The sequence below is a fragment of the Heterodontus francisci genome, chromosome 4 (genome assembly GCF_036365525.1).
Source record: "Heterodontus francisci isolate sHetFra1 chromosome 4, sHetFra1.hap1, whole genome shotgun sequence".
In the NCBI taxonomy this organism is placed as follows: domain Eukaryota; kingdom Metazoa; phylum Chordata; class Chondrichthyes; order Heterodontiformes; family Heterodontidae; genus Heterodontus; species Heterodontus francisci.
In genome coordinates this window covers 132,802,026-132,817,761 of record NC_090374.1, presented here as the reverse complement: position 1 = coordinate 132,817,761, position 15,736 = coordinate 132,802,026, and the positions used below count along the sequence as shown (strand labels likewise).

At 41.1% G+C, this 15,736-nt stretch overlaps 1 protein-coding gene across 1 annotated transcript in view; it reads right to left on the bottom strand.

The window, feature by feature from the left end:
• The window catches only part of LOC137369253 (fibrillin-2-like), a 496,406-nt gene extending 481,681 nt beyond the window's left edge, over positions 1-14,725 (bottom strand). The window contains exons 1-5 of the mRNA XM_068030179.1: positions 14,151-14,725; positions 12,956-13,038; positions 4,081-4,179; positions 3,623-3,718; positions 524-619 (exon numbers count right to left, since the gene is read on the bottom strand). Of these exons, the coding sequence (XP_067886280.1) occupies positions 524-619; positions 3,623-3,718; positions 4,081-4,179; positions 12,956-13,038; positions 14,151-14,332 (556 nt within the window). The 5' untranslated portion in view covers positions 14,333-14,725. The remainder of the gene's footprint in view (positions 1-523; positions 620-3,622; positions 3,719-4,080; positions 4,180-12,955; positions 13,039-14,150) is intronic.
• Positions 14,726-15,736: the final 1,011 nt, after the last annotated feature.

The following is a 15,736-nucleotide window of genomic DNA, read 5'->3' as shown; positions in this document are numbered from 1 at the left end:
CCTGCTTGTCTGGGTGGCAGTATAGCCAAAGACCACCTTGTTTAGGGTCCTCTCCCCTCCCTCCCTCCTGCCCACCACAGTGGTGGCCTGGCTGCTTTTTCTGTTTTTAAATTAAAGTTTTTAAAAAGTGGCTGAGAGGGCACCTTCTTGTTGAGGTGCCCTCCCAATTACTTACCTTGTACTGCTTCCGGGTGATCCTCTGAAGCTGGAAGGCCTCCGATTGGCTCTCCAGCTTCGAGAGCTCACTCGCTGTCTTTAATTGGACAGCAAACCTGTTTCCTTGCCAATTAAGAGCTTAACCATGTGAAAATATTCACTTTAATCAGTTCCCACCCCGCCCCCGGAGGTGGGTTTCAGACCCAAAAACAAACCCATTTCCTGCCACCATGGCAAAAATTCAGCCCAATCTGTCCGTTTTCATATTTCTTCATCAATCCTTGTTTCAGATAGTCTATATAACTTTCAAACACTGCTCATCCAGTTATTGAATTCACTGCAGAAGTCAAAAATTACTTGTTCTTACCTCTCTCACACTGGGGACCAGTAAATCCATACACACAGGCACAACGATTTGGTCCAATACAACGACCACCATTTTGGCAACCATGTTCACAGACAGCTGTAGCACAAAGAGAAATGACAATGTTTTACAAGTGTTTTACTGAACACTAGCAGAGAACACAGACTATGCTCAATGAAATGTTTAGCATCACAAGGGAATATTTAGGAAAATGCCTCAATGATTTCCACAGATGTCCGCCTGCAATTAATTTAATTGAAAGTTCTTCATTGAAAATATCACGCTCGTTAATTTCCTTAGAATACTATTTTATTGAAGAATCATACTGTGCAATGTGTGATATAAAAGGATAAATGAACCTCCATTTAATAGACCTACCATAAATGCAATCTTGGTGCCTAACAAGGGACTGGTATGTAGTTTAGGAATATTTGCCAGGTTAAATAAAGTTGAAATCAAACTGAGCCAATATAAAACCACAGCACAAGTGCTGCAAAGGGACATATATTTTCCAGTTTTCAGTTCTAAGACATGAAAGATAAAACTTTCTAACAGGAACATTCACTATGCTAGTCTAATACATTCTTTGCATATCTCTTCAGCTATTTCTTACAGTGAATGTCTGACTCAGCCATCCGTGTCCCACTATAAACACACTTTCTAGCAAGTAAACACAGAAGGACATCGGTAGTGGGCAAGGAGAAACCTACAGAGTAAATTACAGTGCTCTGCTGACTGGAGGAAACTTTATGAGCATGAAGGACAAATATGAAAGTACATGAAAGGAAAAGCAGGATCAGCCCTTTATGCCACAAATTGAGGAAAACCCCCGTAGCAATTTGTTGATGGAGTCACAAATGGTCTACGAAAGTTACGGAATGAATTCAATATCCTACTACACCCCAAATTCAGCCATATGCTGGAAAATGTACCACATTTAAAATTACTTTTAACTGAACAAAATGCTTCCACTAACAATAGTATCTTTAACAACTTTAACATGGCTTCAAGGAGTCGTTGTGGTATCAGAAGTAAGATCATGATAAAGAAAATCAGGAATTAAATATGTGTATAAAATATTTTTAAACTTAATTTTATCATGGAGACAACTATAACCAATGAATGCATGTTCAGCAGGAATCACCACCTGAAGAAAGAACTGGAGGCCACTGGAAAGAAAATGAATATCTTTGAAGTCTGTATTTAGAAGATTGGAATTTAAAAATATACTGTTTCATCTCTTTTTGAAAATGCTTTTAACAATATAAAGATTCCCAGGACTCTAGGCTGAATTTTAATAGCTCGCCGCCATTCTCGGCAATGGTGACCTGCGCCACCACGTAGGCGCTAGTGCCATTTTTAAAGGGCATCAAGCCTTACAGGCAATTTGAATATTTAAACAGAAATGGAGGGAACATTTACAGTTATAAGTTTAATAAAAGATCAAAGTCCCCCCTCCCACCACCCCCCAGTAACCAAACACTTCATTTATTGTCTTTTCCACACAAAAATAAAAATTTCTTCCCATCCCGAACTTACCCGCTGAACATTGTTACCTTTTCCCTTCAACACCTTCCCACCCTACCCGCAGCCAATAGTAGGAGTTTTCCCCGCTCCCCACCCCCCTCCCTCTGCCACCACCGCCCTGAAAATTTTACTCATCCTCCCTCCCCACCAGATCTCTGAATGTAGCTCCGACGGCGTGGGACTTCCAGCAACATGCTGGAATATCGGCGTGGGACGGCCAGTGCGACGAGGCAAGTAACTGTTCTTCAATTGTAATTTATTTACATATGCTAATGAAGTTTTTTTGCCGAGCGGCAGGAGGGCCACCCTGAGGCCTTGCCTCTGCCAGTAAAATGGGGCAGGGACTTCCCGGCATAGAGGCCTGTGGCGGGCCTCTCCCAGAAGGATTTTCCAGGCCTCCCCCGCCTGGGGTCAGTCAAATTTAGCCCTCTATTAGTGACATTCAATCTGAATACATGATTAGCTTGCTGACATTTATGCTATTAAAGAACAAGAGCAACTTATTTGTTGAAAAGAACTGACCAGCACAGTTGGAATAAAGTTTCAAAGAGGACACATACTTAGAGTCATAGAGTCATTGAGAGATACAGCACTGTAACAGGCCCTTCGGCCCACCAAGTCTGTGCCGACCATCAACCACCCATTTATACTAATCCTACATTAATCCCATATCCCCTACCACATCCCCACCTTCCCTCAATTCTCCTACCAACTACCTATACTAGGGGCAATTTACAATGGCCAATTTACCTAGCAACCTGCAAGTCTTTGGCTGTGGGAGGAAACCGGAGTACTCGACAGAAACCCACGCGGTCACAGGGAGAACTTGCAAACTCCGCACAGGCAGTACCCAGAACCAAACCCAGGTCGCTGGAGCTGTGAGGCTGCGGTGCTAACCACTGCGCCACTGTGCCACCCGTATATACTTCATGTATATAGAGGAAGATAAGAGCAGAGTTTGAGCTAGAGCTCCCAACACCGAGGTTCATGAGAAGAAGTGCAGATCCGAGAATTTGGGATGGCAGGTCATCATACCCGACTCGCACACCAATTACTTTCCAACTATTGAAATTCATGTGTAGAAAATTGCACTGATTCACTGATCTCTACATCTGAATTCCCAGCAAATGCTTCCACCACACAAAGCTCTGTGCCGAGAGCAGTAACTTCATAAAATTTATCCTGTGGTGTCATAAAGGGAGAAGATTGTAGGTCCTATTAGCCTTTTCCTGCTCCCAAAGAAGAAAATATTTTCCTATTCCATAGGCTTGATAACATGGGTCCTGAACCCTACGAGATCTCAGGAGTTTCCAAGGCCATCAAGTTTCTTCTTTTTAGAAATAGTGAACAGAGGAATTCTTACCCCACAATTTATTGGGTAACATATTTATTTTCCTTTTAGTATTTATAAAAGATCTAACGACAACAAAAAATGTATGCCCAGACGAAAACTGATTAAATTTGAAAGAGGAATTTGATGTCAAAACCTTCTTAGTATAGGACTGCAGTGACACACTCTAATCATGTTGTTGACCTGTAATTTATATCACATATCTATCAGTAAAATTTACTTACGCTGTCCACAGTGAGTTCCTGTATATCCTTTCTGGCACTGACAATGGTCTTCTGCACAATTCCCTCCATTCATGCATCTGATATTGCACTGTTGAACTATAAAAGGTATTCATTTACCATTAATCTCCCACAAGTACCACAGTAAAAATGATGGCTACAATCATAGCATGGTATATGAGTCATTGATTATGATTCTTTAATGTGGATTTTAAGGAAAAAAATACTGACCAAGTCACTGCAGTTTCTTCCAATTAAGTGAATTATAAAAAGGCTTTAATCGTTAATCCATTTGTTTAATACATTAGCACTATTACATAAAATACCACATTGTACATCATACTTAATCTTTTATGTGAATTGTTAGGTACATAATCTAAATTGTCACTTGGGGTTACTACAGTACTACATGCAGGTTACAAGAATTGTAAGTTGGTGAAAGAATATGCTTAGAAACCTACGTGATTTTGTCCCACAACTGGGTGAGATTTGTCCATTGGAGCAGGTGCACATGTTGGGGCGTGAACAGAATCCATCACCACAGGTGTTTCGACAAATAGCTGTAGGTAAGAAGAAGTAGATAATTATGATGAAGTAAGTTTAATTCTCAAATGAGGGATTTATGAGACTACAGGAAGTGTTTGCTGCATCCGATTATTTATTGGCCTAGATTTTGCGGTAGAAAGAACAGTGAAGCTATCAGTGCTTGCTGTTATTAAGGAATAAACTGGACAGCAACCTCCAGCCTTCAAACATGCATTGTTGCAGTCCAAGTTACCCTGCTCCTCCAAAAGCTGCACTACACCTGTATCTCACCCAGAAACTCGGCATTTAAATACACAGAAGGGCGTGATACCCACTAAATAGTGAGGACTTGTTCATTCAAGTGTAAGGAATTTTTAACTGAGCATTAAGTCTTAATTACAGCCAAACAACCTCTCTGGCACTGAAAATTAACTGTCACTAGTGTGGAGTCTCAGGCTTTCAGATTTTAGTTAATGTTGGACATTTGAATAAAATGTGGGAAATACTCAGCAGGCCAGGTAGCATCTGTGGAGAGTGAAACGGAATTAACATTTCAGGTCGATGACCCTTCGTCAGAACTCTGACGATCAAGGAATCACTCCTGCCACCTCTGCACCCCACCCCCCCACCCCCCCACCCCCCCACCTTCCACTCTACTGATGCTACTTTGCTGGAAGTGTAGTGGAAACCCCATTTATGTATGTAACCATAAATTCCACTGCACTTCTAGTGAAATAACACCATTGGCACTGGAGGAATTTCCCAGCCATTGTCTAATATATGGTTTGATAATAATTATTATGCATTAAATTTAAATCTACATCTACAAAGTTCTCCCAATTGCCTTGTGGTGTGGTCCTAAGCCACACAGACCAAAAGGTTTTATGATTGATTTCTGGTTTTCTTTTTAGTTAGTTAATGTGAGCAGGCCAGCACTTGGCCTCAGATAACGCGAGGGAAAAAATAAGTAAATGTTCCATTTTGGATTTCCATCCTGTTGTAAAGTAAACAATATGGAATGTAGATAAGAACAGGATTGAGCATGCCTGCGTTGAATAGTTTGGCCTAAGAGAGAAAGAGCTTGGCAACACTCACTGGCTGGCCACATATATCAAGAATAGACACTTAGATGAGATACAGCAAGAATGGCAGCAACCAAAAAACCATACTCTAATAAGACCAACAACCTCAAGGACAGAGAGGAGAAAATCAGTAAAAATAAACTTCAGAGCTGGGAGTTCATCATCAACCATACCTCCCCACCACCACATTCTCAGAGCAATAAATACACTGCCAACACCACCCACATCCTGAGAACAAATAAAAAAATAACTACTTCCTTAGGCTGTTTGAGTGCTTGGGCATTTACAAAGTTATTTTACAAACCAATTTTTGACAAGGCACACCATGCAAGGCAAATGAGTCCAAATAGCATAAGAAAAAAAATCAATGAGTGATGTATCTTCATGCTAAATTGTTTATTGTCCTCAGTTTCAGGGTTTTATGTGCACAACAGGTGATTAATAATACCAAAAAGTGTGTAAATGCTTTTGTACTTACTGTTTAATAATTAATACATTTAAATACATACCAATAACATGTGGTTATTGTTATGCTTAAGATCTTCAATATGTGAACAAATTTCACTTATACAGCATGTATATTAAATAGCTTTAAAAACAGTAACAGGAGTGGGTCATCAGTGGGGACAAATAATATGTTTGTACATGCTCATCAACCTTTTCAGGATAAAACATTGCTAATTCCTGTTTTTTTTAACCTGGATTTAATTTTTGTTTTATGTAAAAGCTGAAAAAATCCAAGAAAATTGAGAAGAATCTTAAACTGAAGATCTACTCTCCTAAGCATATACAATAAAGAGGTTCTCCTACACAGCACCAAACATATACTAGAATCCTCCACCTCATATGATCAGTCTTGTCTAAGTTTTTCATTTTACTCTTCCACTTTGTTCAGTGACACTGATAAATTAGCATCAAGCCAATAGATTGTTTTGTGGTCTTGTGCCCACATGGAACTGGAATGAGACTCTCCAACATATTTGCAACTCTTAGCCTTCAGAGAGAGCTGACACTTTCATCACATTTGCTGAACCAGATCTACTGACTAATGCCCAATGTTGGAAATGCTCAGCCCATGCTGGATGCCTACAACAATTTTAGTTACTTCAAAGATTCTTTAATGCAAAGTTTTGGTTCACATATTATGTGAAGCATAATTGAAGTACATATCAATCATTATACTCTACATACAGTCCAAACTTATTAACCCTTAGCATGCTGAGAGCCACAAGGAAATCTGTTCTCCCCATGCTTGCAAATTATTCATGCTAGAACTCAGAAAAAAAATCTACCCTGTAACATATACACATCAAAGTAAATGTAGAAAGTTTTAAAAAATGTAATTCCTCCAATAGCCCACTTGATAAAGACACTGCTTGACGGTGCCCAAGACAAATTGACCAGAAGCTGCCAGACTAGAATCACAGCTTGTGCTGAGTTATTGGGGCAAAGTTCAAGGGGTACAATTGGGATGATTTTACTGTGTTGTTGCTCCGACTTATAGCTAGTGACTTCTGCTGGAAAGTGCACACATATGGATACCAGGTGAAAAACATATCTGGACTAGCTGTGCTACTCTCTTTGTCAAATAACCTACCAAATAACCTACTCAGAACTTGGATTAAACTGGCAAGGCCACATTTATTGCCCATCTTTCATTACCATGAAAAGGTGAAAGGCCTTGTGATGATGGTGCTCCCATAATGAAGTCAGATACCGAGTTCTAGGATACTTGCTCAGTTTTTCTATGTTCAAACATGAACATTGGTCGGCTGGGAAAGATATAGAAGAGCTGCCAGCACCTGGGGAACCATGCCCTACCCTAAGTCAACAACTTCAGGAAAGGACAGGAGAAAAATTGCTTACTTCTGCTCTCCCCGTCTTCCCATAATCATCTCCCCCCACTGCCCCACCAACCCCTGTTCACTCTTCCCCTTTCTCCATCTCTTTACTACTTTTACTTCAATTTTATATTGTTTCTAGTCTATACATTAACTTTATTAATTGCGTACTGATTGTGTTGAATTGTATGCAGGTAGTGGGCATTAACTGGGGATTGACTTGTGTGCCTATAAACAGAGACAGATTGAAACTGGGGTTGTTAGGTTAGGAGGTGTAAGTTTCTAATATGTATCTCTGTAAATAAAGCTTATAAAACTGTGTAAAGATTGGTTCCAGTTCTATCCTTCACCACCTAGCTTTCTGGAACAGAACATGGTAGCAGAGGATAGTTCCCTAAAGGTGAAGGCTGGAAATCATGAAAAAAATATTCAGACAGAAAACTAAAATCCTCGTGGCCATTGTGGAAAATGGCACAAAGCAACAGTAAATTGTGGGGGTATAGCCTCTGATGTACCTGGAGTCTGAACCATATGACCAGTGGAAGAATGAAGTGGATATGTGGACAAGGATTACATCCTTACCAAAGAGAAAACAAGGGATGGCCTTGGCATTGCCCCGCTTCCTGCAAGAAATAAAATCATAAGTAAAGTATTTTGTGAGATGAATACTCGTCAGTTGGATAGTGATGAACGTTTGGACCTTCTATTAGAGTTCTTGGATGAAATCTACAAGGAAGATGATCTGTTAAATGCCTATGAGGCATGGTCAGAATTTGACAGATTTCAGAAAACTGACGGTCATTCCATGAAAGAATATGTCATGGACTTTAAAAGATTGTATAAGAGATGGACAAAATTCAATTTGGGGATCCCTGAATTGGTAATAGTGTTTAAATTGCTGGATTGTACTAAGGTGTCTCACATGGACAGGCAACTGGTTCCAAGTGCTATTCTATTCTCTGAGTAGGAGATCCTATTAGATCAGATGTCTGCTGCCTTAAAAAAATTCCTGGGGAAACAATCATTTTCTTCAGCCTTCATGGAATAAATGAGACATTCCATCGTGACACAAGAACAGAAGACTCAATGATTGCCAGATACCAGATGCAGGAGTCAATACAATGGAAAGATTAAAGAAAAGCAGATGGAGGATGAACACGCCTTTAGCCAAGCTGGCTATTACAGCAGTAGATAAAATTGGAACAAAAATAATGGGCGAATGAATCCCAGGAATGCCCAATGAACAGTTGCAATCCTAACACGTGATTCTAGGTATCATTATGTGGTGAACTGCCCAAAGTGAAGAGGCAGGGTCTCAAAATGACACATGGCAAAGAGAATTTAGAGGGACAGGATGAAGATAATGATGAATATGAAAAACCCTGGTAATGTCATGATGGTAAGACAGTACTTATCAAACATGGTAATCAAATTGTTAATAGTGATTCCTCATGATTAATCAGAAATAATTACAAAATCTCAGACTCTGAGCAGCTAATAGAAGTGAATCAGGCACCTTGTATCTCAAACATACATGTGTTCTGTGTTGAAGGTCCTGAGAAACAGAATATGGTCGATCAAAGGTTGGATAGTGGTAATGTGAGTGGTCATGACACGCATGATTGAACTAACACATCCAAAGGCCAATTGCCCAGAGTGGGTACTCGGGTGACATATAATCCAAAGTGGTCGAGTGAATGGAGGGATACGGCAATTGTGGTACGTGCAGGAAAAGCTACTGGCAAGTTTAAATAGTGCTTAAATGTCTAAGATGATAGTCAAGAAGCGAGATCCATGGACCAGCAGAATGGGGTGAAATAATTGAAAGTAAGAACACGTAGAGCAAGTACTGATAGTAGGTCTGGAAGTGACTCTTGCATCAGAAAACAATTATGTAACAGAGAAAGAACCTTTGATGGTGCAAGAGGGAGATCTCACAGTAGTAGTCCTGACAGACATAAAAGTGCAAGCAGTGGCCCTAGCTTGAATGAATTACACAATGAAATAAAGGCCATGGAAGCAGAAGTCCTCATGACCATGAAGTTTTGGTGGCTGCCAATAAACTTGAGGATAATCTAATAAGAGAGGCAAAACAAAGGTAGATAGAGAGAGTTTGGAGTTTATTCTGAAGTAGGAGATAAGGATCAACCACCCTTGTCATATAGATGGATTTGTAGTGAAAAAGTCCTGACATTTGGGACTGATAAAGCTAAAAGTTTGGCTGGTAGCTAGCAATTTTGAATAGCGACTGACTGGATGAAAAAGATGCTGGAGTGTACTCTCCCACAGCTGAAAAAGTAATCCTTAAAACCTTTTTAGCAATTTTGCCATATATTCATAGAAGTGTAGGTCATAAAGGCTGCATTTCTGAAGGGCGATACTTTTCAGAGAGAAGTGTTTCTGAAACAGCCCAAAGAGGCAGCAGGTGCAGAAGGAAAACGATGGAAACTAAACAAATGTGTCTATGGCCTGTATGATGCCTCCAGGGTGTGGTATTTTTCAGTGAGATCTGTTTTGCTAAAAATAGGTTGTGTTCAACTAAAAGCAGGTTCCACAATGATTTATTGGCATCATAAAGGAAAATTCTCAGGCATCTTCATGATGCATGTTGATGATTTCTTATGGGGTGGTACTGCAGAATTTGAGAAATATGTTATGAATACGATTAGAGTAGAATTTATAATTGGGAGTGAGTCACATTGGTTTAGTTAATAACTAAAGTAGGCCTGAAATAACTTCAAATCAACAATCCTATTTAGAGAGTGTTGCTTCCGACCCAGTTAATCATGCTAGGCCATCACAGAAAGATGATGTTATATATAAAGAGACAGAGCAACTGGTCAGTTGAACTGAAACAAAAACAGGAAATACTCAGCAGATCAGGCAGCAGAACCGATGGAACGTCACAGACCTGAAACGTTAACTCTGTTTTTCTCTCCACAGATGCAGCCTGACCTGCTGAGCATTTCTAGCATTTTCTGTTTTTGTTTCAGATTTCCAGCATCCACAGTATTTTGCTTTTGTGTTGAGTCAGTTGAACTGGTTGTACATTCAGATTAGACCAGATGCTAGTTTTGATGTATTGGAGTTAAGTACTATGATGTAGCACCCTAAAGCTGAAAATGTTATAGGGGAAAAATATTAAGAAAATTAAACCTGGATAAATGTGTAGGTGACCCAAAGAACATGCAGCTGTTATATTCCAGAAAGCCTGTTGGTAAACAATAGTATTGGAGCCAATCTTTATTCAGTCTATCGAGTCATTTACAGAGTAGAACATTATAAGCATGGCCTCCTAACTCAACCCCACCATAGTTTCAGTAAGTGCCTCTTTATGTGTGCTCTAGTGAAACCCCAATTAATGCCCTCCCCCTGCATATAATTAAACACAACTGATATACAATTAACAGAAGCTAGTCATTTTTTAGCAATGCTTCACAGGCTAATTTTCCTGATGGGTATTCTAGTGCAGCTGGTTTCATAACATTTCTGATGGGTGAGAATGTGAAATGTTCTTCTTTAGCTTGGGAAGCTAAGAAAATAAAAAAGGTTGTTAAAAAATACTCTGGCTGCTGAAACATTGGCTCTTGTGGAGACAGTGGACATGGCATTCTATTTGTCAAATATTTTAAGTGGCATTCTGTACACTGGGCATACTGAAGAATGTATACCCATTGCATGTTATGTAGATAAACGTTCATGATGGGATAAAGTACACTCCACGAAAAGTGTGAGTGAGAAAAGGTTACAGATTGACCTTGCTGGCTTGAAACAAATGCTGGAGAGAAAGGACATCTCTATAATTGAATGTGTGGATGCAAGTCATCAACTATCGGATTGTTTTACAAAAGAAATGTGTGTACGAAGAAATTGTTAGGGTCCTAAAGCAGGGGCGTCTCACAATGTAATACTTTGCACAGAATATGGAAGTCTTTGATTTAATTTATTTTGAAATTTTCGTTGTACATAGGAAGTCTAATTTTTATTTAAAGATAAAGAAGGAAATCTGATAATTGTAGAATAATTGGCCAGGATTTTATACTGGCAACGGGGGTCTCGACAAACAGAAAAAGCGACGTCAGGATCCCTGCATCACCTCTTCTCCGGAAGGTCCATCGAATCTAGTGCCAATCAGGCACGTAAGTGGACAGCTGCGGGCCTTCCACAGAATCAAGGACCCTGGCGCCAGAAGTCCTGCTCTCGGAGAGCTGCCAGCCAATCAGAGGTTAGCAGCTCGTACAGTGAACAGTGACACCACAGAGGCAGTGGTTGCTGCAGGAGGAGTGCCTACCAAAGGCCCAGGAGCGGTGCTGGACCCTGGCCACAGGTAGCCCAGGGCTGGAGGGGTTTCGCAGGCTGGGGTCGGGGAGGATGTAGGGAGTGGGTAGCAAGGGCAGGGGGATAGCTCTCAGTGGGTCCCCCCTTCCTGATACAGGGTCCCTTGTTCAGGCACTAAATGCCTTTTAACGAGGGACCTCCCCCCCTCCGGCACCCCCAGAGCCAGGAAGAAGCCCAGATGGTTTTTTGTGATGTGCTTCCCGTGCAGCGACAGGCACCGCCCTCCTCCCCCCCCCAACCCCACCCCGCATCCCCTGCATGCCTAATTGTGGCAGCGGTGGGATGAGGCCCTTATTTAGGGATTAATTGCCTAGTTAAGGGCCTCAATTGGCGGCAGGGCAGGAAGGCCATTTACAGGCCTTCCCACCCTGGACTAAATTTTGGCAGAGCTGGGAAGGTGGTGGGAATCTCCTTCCCCCCACCCCACCACCATCCCACCATGCATGCTTGTAACGTGTATCTCTGTTAATAAAGCGAATAAAAGTGTGTAAAGATTGGCTCCACTTCTACCCTTCACCACTTGTCTTTCTGAAATACAATAAACTTTTCTGTTAGATTATTTATGTTTAAATTATTGTACCCACCCTTTGCCTTATGCTTTGTGTTTTATTGTCAGTTCTGGAAATGGAACTCACACCTTCAAACATTAGTCTCTAACTGGCTGAAAACTGCTTTCAAAGGTCATTTTTCAATTAACTGATCCCTAAACATTGAATTTTGATTCTCCCATATCACAAGAGCAATTAGGCTAAATCTTTGATAGTTATCACCTACTGATTTTGCACACCCAGCAAGCTATTAATTTAGTGATTCCTGGAATAATACACCAATATGAGTTACTTCAGCAGCAGCATGCCTAGAATTAATACAAATTTATAATGCCTAGGAAAGAATGTTTTACTGTGATCAGGAGATCATTGTCTTGAATTTTAATTTCCTCTAGCTCCAACTGAGAATAGGAAAACATTTTTTTTATTGGACGATTTCATAACAGAATCTGTAATAACGAAGTTACATTTTCTTTTTTTTATTTAATTGTTGTTAAGCAGATGGAAACAAGGTTGCAATACAGCACCACCAGACTACCTACCTATACTAATTGATATGTACTTTTGTCCATCAGTATTCCAAACACTAGCATAGTTTGGCTAATGTCATTCCCAAACTGATGTCTCAGCATCCTGGTACTCAAATTTCAGTTTGGGATTCTGGTCTTTCTTTGACGCCATTTCACTTTGGTAATGACAGAGAAAATTTGTTTGTGGCGGTTACAGCCACAAATAACAATTTGCCATCTGCACCAACAATGAAACTTAAGCTCTGTAGTGAAAATAATGGCTTAAAAATTAAAGCCTTATGACAACAAAGGTATTGTATGAACATATTTGTCACTACTCTTCTACACTTTATTGTGTCCAGATGTTTTTCATACAAGTTGTATATATTTTGTTTAAACGTTGCCATATGTTCAAATATTACATTGCATCATATAATATCACATCCTATAATATAATATATAGAATCACGTGATTAGGAACAACGGCACTTACGGACAATGCACTGGTTTCCACCGGGTAACGTTTTCCATCCTGGGCAGCAGTACGAGTGAAATCGAGATCCACAAACATTTGGCCTGTGATGCATACATTGAAAATCAAAACCGTTCAAAAATTAAACAGAACACTTTCAAATGGAAAAATTGTCCGTATCACTGATTAAGTAAAAATCACAACCAATTTACAGCTTAATTATAAACGACAGAGAAAATATATGAAAAAACAAGTTATGTTTTGTACACAACGATAAAGTTACCAATTTGTCGAAAATGACTTTCTATGGCATAAATAGTATGCAGAGGAATGGAAACTTGGCAAATAATGAAGTATAGGTTACTTTTTGAAGACAGAAAGGAAAGCGGTACATTTTTCTGCTTTCAACTATCCTACTATAACTCTAGGAATTCTAAGAAATGTTAATTCATCAACTTTTAAAGCTAATAATTTTGCATTATGTACTTTTGCTCCGGAGGGATTTTTCAAAAAATCGTTTTGAAATAAGACAAATTCCTACTTTCTTCAGAATGATTGCAGTCTTCCATGTCTGTATAGATTTTGGAACCCATTCATCATTGTACGTACACCCTAGAGATTTCCCATGCAAAAGACTGACCATTTTTCTCACAGCAGATGATCTAATTATTTTATTCTGAAAGCTCTTAAAGGATGTGTTCTGTAGGTTCAAAAATAGTAAAACTGTAAAAAAAAAATCACTTCAGAGTTTTGAAGACAGCAACTAAAGCGACTTAGCCGATTAAACTTTTAACTCTGGCTTATAAGGTTGCTGAACAGTTTTCTAACAAGGTCAAAATGATTCTCAGTTTTGAAGGGTAGGTACCCAAAACAGTATACCCTGTCCTTTTTCAATACAGATGACGACTGATCTGTGTCTGTTCAGCATCGGCAGCTGCTCATTATTTTACCTTCGGACTGTACGTGTCCTGTTCCACATAAACACAGACTAAAGGGGATTTCTGTACAGTAATCCGGGAAATCTCTAAGAATGCATTGAGTAATGCTCATTGACTGTAAAAGTTAAGTGGGTGACAGTTTAGCGGGAAGTCTGCTTTTACACTAAAACATAATAGCCACAGCACGTTACGCTAATATTCCAGTCCCTATGGTTTGAACAAAATTACAAATATTCAAAACTTTATACTTTCTGCTTTTAAAAGAAAACCGTGTATACCCTCTCAGCATATCCTGCTGTCCTCTTCTCCTCACTCTGTTGGTTGCCTCCCTCATTGCATTTGGATTGAATCTTTGTGCTTCAAAGTTTCTTGGATATTGCTGTCCCGTCACTTTTTCCACCGCGATGCCTGCAATAGCTACACATCCCAGCAGAAATTTCCAACAGCCGTGTATCCCCATCCCGGGAACACACTGGCTCCTTGGCGTGTTGAAGGATTTCCAGAACAAATTTTGTTTTAAAAGAATAACTTCACAGCCTGTTGATCAGATTCACTTTATAACTCGGGCTCCTCTCACTCAGTTGTTCCTAAAATTTGGCAAACGTATGATTTTCTGTCTGAAAAGGAAGTTGGCAAAAAGTTTTAAAACTTTGTTGCAGCAGCGGAAAGTAAGCTGCTGGGTAATGCTCGGACCCGAGTAACGAACTGGGAAAGGATGGGGGAAAATGCATAAATGTAAAGACTGAAAAAAAAAGATGTTCCTGTTTAAGAGATCTAAAGCGTGCCGCTGATCTTTACAAAAAGCCGCCAGTGCGGCGAGCTGAGACTGAGAGGCTGCGGGGCGACCAGCGGCTTTTCACTGGCTGCTGTCAATGGGGAGCCAGCACAAGCACGTGAGTTTAGGGGTGGACTTTGCTCAGGAGGCGAGGAGCAAGGAGCGATATCACTGCCCTCAGCAGCACACATTTCAATCACTCCACTGGGTGGTGCAAACGAAACAGGAGAGGCATCTATCGAATGCCGACCTTTTTGCTTTTCTTGTTTAACTGTTTGTAAATGAAGTAAAGTGATCTTAAATAATCGGAGAAATAAATCCAGAGCTGCATCTCTACTTGTATGTGTTTACATTAAACCTCTTGGCAATGGCCACTCGAAAGGGCTGATGCCGGCAGTGCGAGCAGAGCGATGCCGCATCCTGGAAGCGTTTCCCGGGATATCACGGTCGCGCAGCTGCTGGTTTGCAGGCAATTAATTTGGCTGAGCAGAAAGACACCTGTGCTTAGCCTGGCAACCGTCACCTCCTCTCCCACACCCACCCTGTCTCCTCACTACCCCTCACACTCTCACCCTGTCCCCTCACTACCCCTCACACTCCCACCCTGTCCCCTCCCACCCCCTCACTACCCCTCACACTCCCACCCTGTCCCCTCACTACCCCTCACACTCCCAACCTGTCCCCTCCTCTCCCGCACCCCCTGTCCCCTCACTACCCCTCACACTCCTACCCTGTCCCCTCACACACTCACCCTGTCCCCTCACTACCCCTCACCCTGTCCCCTCCCACACCCACCCTGTCCCCTCACTAATACTCCCACTCCCACCCTGTCCCCTCACACTCCCACCCTGTCCCCTCACTACCCCTCACACACCCACCCTGTCCCCTCACTAGCCATCACACACCGACCCTGTCCCCTCACACCCCCTCACTACCCCTCACACACCCACCCTGTCCCCTCACTACCCCTCACACCCCCACCCTGTCCCCTCAATACCCTTCACACCCTCACCCTGTACGCTCACACCCCCACCCTGTCCCCTCAAACCCCCTCACTAACCCTCACACACCCACCCTGCCCCCTCACTA